This window comes from Stegodyphus dumicola, chromosome 3, assembly GCF_044657685.1.
Source record: "Stegodyphus dumicola isolate Sdum_Otavi_A_Nest chromosome 3, ASM4465768v1".
NCBI lineage: Eukaryota > Metazoa > Arthropoda > Arachnida > Araneae > Eresidae > Stegodyphus > Stegodyphus dumicola.
The window spans coordinates 174,567,909-174,581,203 of NC_140770.1; the positions used below are offsets into that span (position 1 = coordinate 174,567,909).

Genomic DNA, 13,295 nt, shown 5'->3' on the forward strand with positions numbered 1-13,295 from the left:
AGAGTACATTAATTTGTGTGTAGAGCTACATTAATTTGATTAAATATAAGGGTACATATTTACTTCTTTGCTTCCTATGAAAAAATACCTAGCCACAGCTCTGCTCCTATGCTTAGCTATAATAAATAATCAAATCCTAATAAAAAATTTTTAAGATATAGCCCTGGAAATCCAATTAAGTGACCACTTATTGCAAAGTATGTGTGGGCGAGTGTATGTGTAGGGCTGTATTGAAAATTTTCATGTATTTTTATTAAAAAGGTGTGCGCAACAAAAATTGTCAGAATGTAAAATCTTATTTGATTTATTTCTTAACCATGGTTTTATATTTCTTGAAATGCTATTTACTTACATAGTCTTTTTTAAGCATCATGCTTATAAATAAATGAATAGCATTAGAATGTGTGAAGCGGAAGAACATTAACTTGAACTTTTAATCAAAGAAAACTGAGCTTTAAATTGGCATTGTTGTAGAGAAATACATTCATTTTTTAAAACTAATACTACCAATGTAAGGTTGAATTTTGCCTTACTTAGATTTTTTTGGTTTATTTTTATATGTATCTCTACATATACTTTCAATGTATTATTTATTAAATAAAATATGAAAATATATATTTATGGGAGTCAAAATTTAATGTGAATGATTAAAATAGATTTAGTTTAAGTCTGTTAATTTAGAACTTCATCAGTTAATATTTAAATCAACCCATAATGATTAATAGTCTTTGAGCTTCTGTGTTAATTTCTATTTTAGTTTGTCATTAGAAGTTTACCTGTAATTTTTAGTGAATTACATTAATTTACAGTTTCTGCCAGCAAAAGGGTATTCTACTATAAGTTTGCAATTTAAAGATACTAATAGAATATTATTTACTTTTGTTTAAATATATGTTGCAAAGTCTAAATTATAATATTAGCTCATAAAATATATGGTTAATCTACATGAAATTTCATGTCAGATTTGAAGAGAGAGAAAACTTACGTTTGATAAAGAAATTTCTGCCTTATTGTTTTCATATTTGTTTTCCATTTGAACCAAAAATTTTTATTTAAATCACATGATGTAGTTTATTTTCATGTATTTCCTTAAAAATTTTATATGTTCAGGAGTGGCTGATTGATAGAGTTAGGAGGTCCAATTTTTCCCTCCTTGAAGGACATATGATTTCTCAAATTGCCATTCATTTTGAAAATTTAAGAAAGTAGTCTGTAAAGCTATGTTATATTATTATAATTATGAAATATTTTTCATACAAATGAAATCTTGCATTTTCCTATCTTTATTTGAGATATTATTTATATATATTATTGAGATATTTTTCTTATCTGCATTATACACATCTTTTCATATTTCAAGTTTTTTTATTATTATTATTTCTTTTATTGGCTAGCCATGTTGGATGTTTTTATTTTATGTTTAACATAGTTAATTGTTCCTAAGCTGTGTATTTTTTTCCTTTGACATCAATAAGACTGTATAAATTTATTATAATGTATTCAAAAAGTTTTATATTCAGATTGTGGAAGGATCTCAAATTTGTAAATTGGTTCGTCCAACTAATCTATGCATCTGAAAGAAATATATTCTATATCAAGTAATGGCGCAAAGTTATATTGCCACCAAAATCAGGCTGTAATTGAAAAAAGATATTAAGTTCCAAAATTCCACTGATATGGATTTGCTCATGTGTTGATATTTTCATTTAGTTTTAAATCATCTATATAATAAATAAATAATATTTGTTATAGCTGTTCATGCATTTTTCAGTTAAACAAATAAAATTCTTCAATTTTGTTTATATTTAATTATGAAACTACTTTCAGTTTTATGATAGATTCTAATATTTCTGAAATATTTTAACTGTTCTGATTAGTTTGCTTGATACTGGTAAACACATTACAGATTTGTACATCATTGCTGTGAGAAGCACTGCAACATAAAAGTCTTGATTCCTTTTAACTGCATACAGAAAAAATGCAGTTTTCTATTTGATGCTGTTCCAGTGTATTGAATAAAAAGGAACATATGAAAATCATGTTTGAATTTTTTTTCAGTTTGAATTAATTGTTTAATGTGATTTAAATTATTAATTATAGCAACAATTTTTTTGACAGTTGTAACTTAAAAAAAAAAGTTTCGTCTATCATGTCTCTGAATTAGAGATTCTGCCTTTTGAGTGCTGCTAAAAATGTAGCATAAAGAATTTTGCATCTCTGCCAAAATGGGTTAAGAAGTATCCCTTTAAATACACTGAAAAACTTCCACAAAACATTTAGCATTTTTAAAACTGCCATTTGTTAATTACCAATGTATCACATTTTCTAGAACTCGTGTTGTTGGAAGTTATGGATTACATTTAAGTTTCTCTCTAGCACTTAAATTTTACTAAATTGACAGGAGGTTTGTATGTCGAAAGATTAGGCTTAGTGAAATTTGGTATGAATTTAATCATGCATAGAAATTCATTCGAAATAGATCTGATTTTGATTAGGAAAGTGGATGATAGGAAAGCCGTAATTTTAATTAATAGCTCCTTTTCAAGTGAAAGTTATTCAGATTGGACCTGCTTGGTATTTTAACTTTCTGCCACTCTTGTTTATAATACTTAAATACAGAATTAGTTTACTTTTCTGTTATACGATATTTTATGACTCTCATTTCATGTTTATGTATAAATGCATGAAATTAAATTTTTCGTATGTATTTTTTTCATCTTTATTTCATCCCATACCTGCTGTTGTTCTAGGCTTATTTTACTCAGTATATTCTTATTATTTTAGCATGCTTTTAAAAAAGAAACCCCAAACCTTTAATTTTAAATTTTCTTCTTATGTTTCAGTACTAACAAATGAATTTATTGTTATATTAGAGCATTATTTTTTATTCTCTTGCATATTTTACAATAATTGCATATTTTACTTTTTTAATTTTTTATGCCATTTTTTGCATGAAAAAAAATTATGTGCACTTCAGGCATGTGTGATGTTTTATTTTCCTTTTGTTTTGAGGTCTTCCTTATTTTGCTCTGGTTCCTGAATTTTGGATTGTGCTAAGCAGATTTAAATAAAGAGTGTGTTCCTGTTTGAGCTTATCCTTTCATCTGTATAGCCATTACTGCCATTCCTCGCATAGTTTGTGAGGCCATCAACAGCATGGAACTGATTGACAAGCAACCTTCTTGGAAAATAATGGATAACAAAGGAAGAGTTACAGTTGTTCTTCACTGGGATCAGAGAGATATTCGACGATCGGCCGACGGTAGAGCTCGTTCTGGTGATAGAGAAGCTGTTTGGAGAGTGGAAGTTGTTTCTCAAGAAGTTCAAACTGCAGACACTGCCACTTCTACTGATGAAACTGTCAGTGCTATCCCTCGTACTAAGCTCACTCTCGAAGGACTGGGTCCACGGCCTTCTTCAAGGATGCTTCCACAGACTGAGGGCAAAGACAAGGAAACCAGTCCAGAACATGATCATTCTCTTTGTGACTTTCACTGCTCTGCTCTCCACGAGAAAGGTGCTCAAATTCAAGTAAACAAGTCCGTCGCTACCTCGCCCATTCAGGAAGTGCCAGAGGGAACTGCAATTGCTACAGCCACTGCCACCCCATCTGTAGGGCCTGTAAAGAAAGGTACAACTAAAGGTCATGTTCGCTTTATGGATGAGGCAGAAGAAACTAAAATACCAGCTCAAGAAGAATCAGAATCTGATACAGAAAATACTGCAAATGAAGAAGAACAATTGTCTGAAAGGTATCTATTATTAGTTGATCAGTTATCACTGGAGCAAAATCGGCATTTAAGTGTTAAAGACATTGGCATCATTCTGGAAAGGCTGAGCTCAAAAATAGTAGATGTGGACAGGTTAGAGAGGGAGCGTGAGGGTACAGATGTTCATAATTGGACAATCAAGGCCACCATACGTGGTGAGGTTCTTAGAGAAATAGGAGTAATTTACAATGGACAATATTATGGTATAATGGAACATCCAGGGTACTTTTGATGCACAGCCCTCTTTGATAAGGCAGAGAATTTCATCCTTTATTATGTCTTTGACCTCTAGAAGCGATGCTGTGCCATCGCATGGTCTTACAAATCCTTGAATTGAGCGATGAGGATAACTAGTCTATCGCCAATAAGTAGTATCTCAAGATATAGTCTTAAGTATCGCTGATGATGGTGATTTGAATGCGATATGAAATAGCAGTCACTGCCAATTGAGTTTGTATTGAAATAAAACTCCATGTGCTGTCCCTGATCTATAGTATATGGACTGTATTGTTAAATAACTTTGATGATATTCTTAATATAAATGCTGCCACTTAGTTATGAATGTTGCTGCAAGCAACTTGTTTGAGATTAAGCTATTTAGTACTTGTTATCTAAAAATTACCTTTTGATGTATGTATGTTCCTCTCTGTGTACATTTATTATTTACTTATTAGTGAAGAGTTTTATATTGTGATTTAGCATGTTTCAAAGTAAACAAATTTGTTTGTTGTTGGCCAAAGTGTTCCTATTATGCTTTCTGGCACTTTGGATTTTGAATAAAAAGACTTTATATTGCAAGCAGGTCAGGGACAGCTTTGTTATATTGGGCCTGAGATTTATCAATTTTAACACTGCCATAGGGTTAAGATCTTTATGGAGTGCTGTCCTCTTAACTCAAATAAAGCATCTGTTTGAAGTATTGCTTTAGTATTTCCCTTGTTGGCTGCTGCGTATAACTTGCAAAATGTGAGGGTCTGCTGGATTTTGGAAAGTAGTTCTCTTCCAAATCCATCCTGTATATAATTGTACATAGTCTAATTATCATAATGCATTGTAGATAGATTTTAGTTGTGATTTTCTTTTAGTCTGTTTTTTGTTTTGCAAGCAAGGCAGTGACACCCCCAGGGGCCTTGTCAAGAGCAATGTCCTCAGCAGCCTTGCTGTGTTCTTGTAGGAGTCTTCCCATGCCTATACGAATATTGTTGGAAATTACTCAGGGTGGGAAGATTCCAACCAGGTTATAGAATTTGTTATGTATGTATTGTAAAGATTCTGATTAGCCAAGAGTTAATTCTTTGAGTCTGAGGTTTTATGTATTGTATCAAAATAACTATTTTATTGATTTCTTATTTGCAGCAGGGCTGTGTTCATGAATCATATCAAATTGTGATGAAATGTGTCAAAAGTTTCAATTTTAAAAGTTGTTGTCCTTTTGAAATTGCCTGTGAAAAAAATGCATTCATTGTCTACTTAATATGTTCGATTGGAAGTGCTTTTAATAGAATTATTAATAGTCTATATGTTATTTTATTTGTCGTTTTTTAGCTTTTTGCATATGTTTGAATCTTTATTCCTCATACTTTTGTATTTTTTCAAATTATAGCCATACTTTTGTTGAATACTGTAAGTCAATTTGTTGTTTAATGAATTGACTATAAATCGATTTATTGTTTAAATGAAACTATTATCATTTTCCAACATAACTAATCTTCTAAACTTACCAGCTGTTGAGTTAATTAAACTAATAGATTAAAACTATTACATAATTAGTGTATCCAATTAAAACCTAAAATTATTTGTAATTCTATATTAATGTTAAATTTTGACAGATGTTTAACTCTATGATAAGTTTTATTACATCATTCTAAGATAACACACACACACACACATATATATATGTGTGTGTGTGTGTGTGTGTCAAGCTAAACACATCTGTATGAATTCTTTAATACTGAAAAATATATATATATAAGCAAATGTTTTAAATTTTTTCCCAGAACTGTATAATGAACCATTTGCTAGCTTGAATAATAGTTTTAGATGTTAAACTAATGTAATAAATATCAGAGTTTAATCATATTGTTTGAAATTTAAATTATGTTATATGCATTCATCCATTATTTTAATGTCTGCCAGTGCTTGAATCTGTATATTAATTTTTAATATAGTTCTGAAACCCTCTTTTACTCTTTTACAAGTGACAGGTGTATAAATATTTTATGTATTGAGGTGTTTTGTATCACTTCAGAAATCTAACAATGTTTTAAACATATTGCATGCTGACATTTCAATAAATACTGTGTCTTCATTTGTGTGTTACAATAACAAAGTTTACAACTGTTAAACACAGCCCTCTGTACTTGTTTATATGCTGGAAATATCTTTGTGTGCAATGTTTGTTGCTGACTAGTGAGTCTTTTAAAACGCATGCTTAATTTCAGCTCTTCGTAAGCTGTTTGGATGTATTTTTGGCAGCTATAGATATAAATTCCATATGGTTCTTAAATCACTATAACGGTGTTGAATGTGGCCTATGCACAAATTTATAAGGTTTAATTTCTGTTGCACAGTAATGTTACTGCAAATTTTTTGAATTATTTCAACATAATATGTTGGGTGTTGTGAACCCTTTTATATATTTGATGTGGAATAGCAGTCTGAACTTGTTTGTGCATATTTTTAAAGTACATGTCGTATACTCTGTACACCTTTACCTGCTTTCTGGTTGAAAGGATAATATTTATTATAAAGGAGTTTTTTTATTTGAAACTATACTTCCTCTTTCAGAAAAATAAATAAATGCTTTATCTTGTAGTGCCAAATTTTGAGGATATTATATAAAGCAGAATAAAATCATAATTCTTTATTAGTTTATGAATAGTTTGACAATGTACTGTGATAAACCTTGTTGTATTTTAAAATTTATGAACATTTTGTTTAATTTCAGTTATTCAGTATAAATCTTCTACCTTCTAACTCATCTTTTTTTTGGGGGGCGGGGGCATTGCAGATTTTTTTGTTCTACTTAACATGTCTTCATTCCCACATATGTATATCTTTCATGTAATGAAATTATGTGTATTTTTTATGAGAGAAAAGTAAAGTTTTAGCTTGTTAGTTATGTAATGTATGTTGTATATAGAACTTAACTTTTTGTTTTGAATTCAAGACCTGTATGATTATTTTAGTATTATAGAACATGTGGTTCTAATTTTTGACCTTGAAATCCTAATTTTTGGCTTGAAATTGCAGCTGGATCTCATTTATCTCAGTTGGTTAAGAATAGCACTATTCTCAATAATAAAAATTATGGAGAATTTGTGTATTAAAAATATCATTTTAGGGTTTGAATAGATCTTCCTATTAGATATTCACAATTAATAGATTGTAACATATTTGTGAAAATCTGCTTTTATTGGTATACAGGATAACAGGTGAATGTCCTGTGTATGACACATATAGCAATATAGCATTATAATCTAAAGCATTATAACAAGATATTCTATCTACAAATCAAATTTCATTATTTAAGATCATTTCTGAATTTCTTAATTATATTTTAAAGAAATAAAATGTAAACCATATTGCTGTAAAAAAATTAAACTCAAGCTAGTTGTATTTACTTTTTATATAAAAATATATCATAATGTTTTAGCAATTATTGTTTGAACCTTTATTCCTCATATATCTGTATTGTTTCAAATTACAGCAATGCTTCTATTTACAGGAACTCAGATTTGCATAATTCCTAATTTTCCTTATTTGAATAAATTTATTTAGACTTGTAATTAATTTGCAGTAATTCAAAAAATGCTGATAAAAGAAATATTTTGTCTGTGTATTAGAACTTGCTTTAAAGGAATAATATACATTTAACAATAAGCATGTAATTTGTCCTAAATACTCTAAAACTCCTCAACCCTCTTCAATTCTAAAGCAATAACTGTTAATTTATGATTGTGTTCATGGACAGCATATTTGTTCCATGTTTATATACACAGTGCAGTCTTTTTTTTTTTTTTTTTTTTTTTTTACAGGGAGGGGGAAGTTTGATATTCTGTATTTCTTTTTTAATCTCATTCTGCAACATTTTAAATTGAGTTATCAGATAAGTATACTAACACGTATAAAGCTCTCAGCATTGAAATAATTGCATTTATTTTAAAATATTTTGTATTAATATGTATGAAAACATCATTCTTTGTTACAGATTTTTTTCTTAGCATTATTTAGCCCTTGGTTTCATTTGACTGAATTCTAGTAATGCAAAATTAGACCCTAACTTACATACTTTTCATAAGTCCCACCTACCATGTAACTTTCAGATATGGTAGTATACATTTAACTTACGCTTAAATTTTCCTTTAACTTTTTTTAAAAGCCCAAGAGGGCTATTTGTCTCAAAATACAATTTTGTGTTGATTCATTTTTGTTTTCCTTTTCATTTGAATCTATTCCCATTTGGCAAAATATAAAATATTTATCTTTCAGGTTTAATCTGTTTGTTATTGATTAACAAACTAAGTTGTTTAAAAGCAATAGAAACTTTTAAGTTTATATATATATAAATCTGACTAAATTAAATAAAAATGCATTTAATTCATCATATATATAATTAAAAACATTAAAATTTTCTATAAAAGTATATATAAGATGTATAACATTGTCATGCTAGTCTAAATGTGTAGTACTCATCTAGTATTCCATAAAATGTTTTGCTATTTCACCTAAGCTATCTCTACTGATAAACCATATTAAATTTTTTGCGGATCCTTGAAATCTGAACCCTTTCAGATTTTTTTATTCATATTATTCCCACTTTAATTCATAGCTTTATCTTCTTGTATTCCTCAAAGTATATACCACAAGGTTTATACATGTATGTTATAGCACTAATAAATAGCACAGTAACCTACAAATAAAGAAAAAAGAATTTGATGATTAAATAAAAATAAAGTTATAAATTTAATTTCTTCATTCTGTTTTCAATGATGAATTTTAATAAAAATGCTAGTTTAAAAATAAAAGCTTTGCTTTTTATGGGTGGTAGTTATTTTGTACAAAATATTTCAATTTGTATAATTTTCATTGCTGTTGCTTTAGAATGCGTATATGTAATGCACCTTTTTTTACTCATTAATTAGTTTATTAGCCTGAAATTTATGTCGGGGAAGAGCATTTTGATTCTTATGTTTTAGAATTTAAGAGTCTAAAATCCTGAATTTTGTTACTTATTGTCATAAATTTAGCATAATAATTAATTTTGTATAAAAAATTTTCTTATCTAAACATATGATTTTAATGCTCTTCCTTTTGATTGATTTTAAGATACTGCTTTGCATTGGATTTAAAAAATTTATGTCACATTTTAATTGATACTGATTATATTTAAAAATGTAGAGAGGAAAAGCATTCCAAAAATCAATTTCTGAGTTTTCTCAAGGTCTAAAACGTCTTTTAAAAATTTCAAGTACTTAATTCTTTTATGCTTGTTATTGGTAAGTGAAGAAATTTACTTATAGAATATTTTTTACTTGCATAAAATGGAAGCTTTGTTAAGTTCCATTTAAGTATTTTTCCGTAAAGAAGCTTGAAAAGTTCTACTTAATAATTATAGTATATTTCATATATTCTTTAATGTATTATAAGGTATTTTCTCCCTCCTTTCTGCATGCCTTCGTGTTATAGCGGTAGCACACTCTGCGTATTTCAAAAGTTCCAGGTTCGAGTAGCGAGGTCAGTGTTCATTTTTCACTTCTGCTTCAAAAAAAAAAAAAAAAAAAAAAAAAAAAAAAACCTAATGACTCTACAGTGGTGGATAAAGGGATGGACAATAATTCTTCACCACCAGAATTTGACGATATGGTCTCCTAATCTCCAGTAGCCCTTTAAAAGGGGAGTATATAAGGTATTTTCTTCCTCCTTTCTGCATACCTTCATGGTGTAATGTTAGCATACTCACCGTGTATTCCAAAGGTCCAGGTTTGAGTCCCATCTAGGCCATTGCTCATTTTTCACCTCTCCTGCTTCCAAAAAAAAAAAAAAAAAAAAAAGTAATGATTCTAGAATATATCTCTGAGGGGGATTAGTTTCCCGCTTCAGAAATTAATGGGATACATTAAGTTACACAATTATATTTATAATTAACAATTATTGCTGAAATATCATGTATTTAATGGTTCACAAAGTATTGTTTTAATGTTTAAATTTAGATTCAAACCTCACTTAGCTATATTTCATTCTGATCCCACTCAGTTAATTGGGCCCTGGTACTAGTCTTTCATTTAGTTGCAGTTGAAGAAGCTGATAGTGTTTGAATGCTTCTGCTAAAAATTTATGCTAGCTGTTATTGATTTTCTTAGAATCATGAGATAGGTAACTGAGATCCTGCTGTAAATGCATTGCTTTATTTTATGTTTCTGAGCTTAATTGAACAGTAACTTTGATTTATGATAGTCAGATAATCAAAATGTGATTGTAAGTATTGTATTATTTGGTTTCAACTCTGTGTTACCCATTTGATTAATGCCTTTGCATAGGCAATACCATTTTATGTGATACTGAATGTTTTAAAAGGGCTTTAAAATTGTTGATTTATTTATGTTTAATGTTATGTGTAAATGGCATGGATCTGTAAAAAATAAGTATGTAAAGGTGTTTTAAAGAATATGCATATGAGAGAGTGATTGTGAACGTCTTGATAGGCTATACTGACTACTAAAAGACTATGATTGTAAATATATACATAACAATATAATGTTGAATGAAAAGTACAAAGGGTAGGCATTTATTGTATGCATTTAAAAATATACTGTTGCTGGTATGTATCCTTCCAAGGTAAGGTATTAATTATATACTTTTATCGCATGGAATGGGTGTGGTGCTAACTTTTCTCTTGATTCGATTTTATAAAATGACATTTTATGTATTTAAACACAAGTATTGGAGAGAATGAGCTGCATATTAAGTGTAATACTTCGAGTTTAAAGAGTTTCAGAACATTTTGCTCCTGTGGTCACCATATCACACTCTGTGACAAAACATTAAAGAGCTGCCCACATTCACAAACTGGGATTTATTTGATTTGTACCGAAAGGTTTGACCGAGATCCTTGTTTATGTATTTAAAATTAAATACTGTGTTGTAGGCAACTATTATAAATTTAATTTTACATTTTAAATTTGGAAATAAACCGTATTTTTAGAAATAGTGAGTGATTGAAATTGTATTAATTTTTTATGTCTCGCAAGATATTTTAAATTATTCAGATGTTTACTTTTAAAATAATAGAGCTTAGGATTTTTTATTCATTTATTTATGCATAGTTGAAGAGGCTGTAGATAAATCAAAATGCATAAGTTTTTCATTTTGTATGAAGATCTTTATATAAATAAAATATTTTCTTTTTGCTTACTATTGCAGAATATTATTTATATACTTTTGCATCAAAATGTGGCAATAGTATAAACATGTACTAATATGCACATAAATGTAATATTTATATGAGCTAAAATTGTATTTTGTTATATAACTGGTGATAAAGAGCATGTTTTGGGGGAAATATATATATTTATATAACATCATAATGTCAGTATATTTTTTTCGTGTTAACTGATATTACTTTTGTTTTAGTAAATTCAGAAATTTAATCTTCTAACAAATATTTATTGAAAAATTTTAATGCAAGCTTCCTTTTAAGCAATTAAAACTTTGAAATTGGAAAAATGTTTGTAAATTTTGCAGTTGATTTGTTATAGCTCAGTTATAATAACAAATCAAAATAATGTTTGAAAAATTATGCTTCCATGTTATACAAAGAATTCCTATAGGCAAGAAAAAAGTGTACTTTGAAATGTTTAGCTCATGGTACGTTTTTCTCTAGAAACTGCTGCAATCCACATAACATGTTAGTACCTTTATTAACCTTTCGTAGCATGCATAGATATGAACATTTACACTCTATACAGTTTTGTTAGGATGAGAATTTCTTGAACTGTGTCATGATTATGCAGAATCTCAAAACTAAAGTGTGAATATATAATATTTTATTGGTGATACATGTATACATTTGTATTATAGTATTATTATTCTGCTTTCTCTCCTATAATGGTGTAACATTTTTAAATCACTTAAATACTTCATATATTTTTATAGATACTAAATTATTCATTCAATATTATTTCATTTACATTAAAATATTCTGTGTATTTTCATACATAAATAAAATTACTCGCATAATTAGAGAATTATTCAGTAAACTTCAAAACTGTCTTCTAATACTTAGAAGATTGCCAATTTCTAAAATTGTAACTAACTTTAAATGTTTCAATGCTTATAAATCAAGCAAGTATAGATCTGTTTGTACTGAAATTTTTCTAAATAGCTGACATTATGTGTATACAATGTAGCAGTTCTGAGACACAGTATTATTTCCTTTTTCTTCTTTATACATATAATTATTAATCGCAGAACTAGATTATTTAACACTAGTAAATTGTTGTGTTATATTTTTTCTGAAAAGGAATTGTTTTTTTAGTAAGAAAGGTTAACAAATTAAACGTTCAACTGGTTTTAGTCTTCCTATACTAATTTCGCTCATAATTTGATTTTATGGAGATGATAATCTCTTTGATAAGTAATTTTTTTTAATTATTTCACTGAATGGGAGAAACAATTAAATCACTTGGTGTTTACAAAATGTATTGTTACAATAATAATTTTTTTCTGTCAATTGCAACTATATGTGTTTTTAAGCAGAAATTTCAAATTATGCCCTTAATAAATTATATTGAAATTTTTAGTTTTGTTTTACATTGTTACATCCTAAAGAAGTAGTTAAAATTTTTCGATTGTTGGTATCAGTTCTTGAAATTTAAAATTCCATATTTGATTTATTTGTAATGGAAATAAGTTTGCTTCTACAGCGTGTAGACCAAAATAGGTGCATAATATTTTGGAAGTATTAGAAACATAATTTGTTATGCACTAAAGCTCATAATTACTTAATCTTTTAATGATATTAGCTAAAATTATTTAACCTGTAGTACTGCTTTTACAAAAAATTTATTGTTTCTTAAAAAGAGGAAATGTAAAAGAAGTCAAATAATGTAGACTCTGTAGCATGAAGAGTGTAATTAAAGCTAGTAAGTTTAATTTTCGACCACGTTCCCTCAAAAAGTAAGAAATAAAATGTTAATTTTTGTTACATTACTTTTTTGTTTATTTCAAGAAAATTATGAACTTGTTTTGAAATTCATTTTAAAGTCATTAATTTGTATTTTTTGTTTTAACTATTTTTATGTAATCTGTATTGTTGAACTTCTATAATTTGAATCTTGAATTAAAGTGAATTTGTGTCACTAAGAAACCTTTATCATTATAAAATTATATTCTAGTCTATAGTTTTTATACTTTTGTTGTTTTTATTCATAAAAACCAAAGGTTGATTCTTTTTTGTGTTAAGATGTTTTGATTAAGAATTTTGGCTGCATTTGATATAATAAGTTTATAAATTACTTATGTACA

The 13,295-nt window shown here is 28.1% G+C and overlaps 1 protein-coding gene across 1 annotated transcript in view; it reads left to right on the forward strand.

Annotated features, from left to right (window-relative positions):
• The window catches only part of Drep2 (DNA fragmentation factor-related protein 2), a 53,866-nt gene extending 40,891 nt beyond the window's left edge, over positions 1-12,975 (forward strand). Inside the window, exon 4 of the mRNA XM_035375145.2 lies at positions 3,113-12,975. Within this exon, the coding sequence (XP_035231036.1) occupies positions 3,113-4,002 (890 nt within the window). The 3' untranslated portion in view covers positions 4,003-12,975. The remainder of the gene's footprint in view (positions 1-3,112) is intronic.
• The last annotated feature ends 320 nt before the right edge of the window (positions 12,976-13,295 follow it).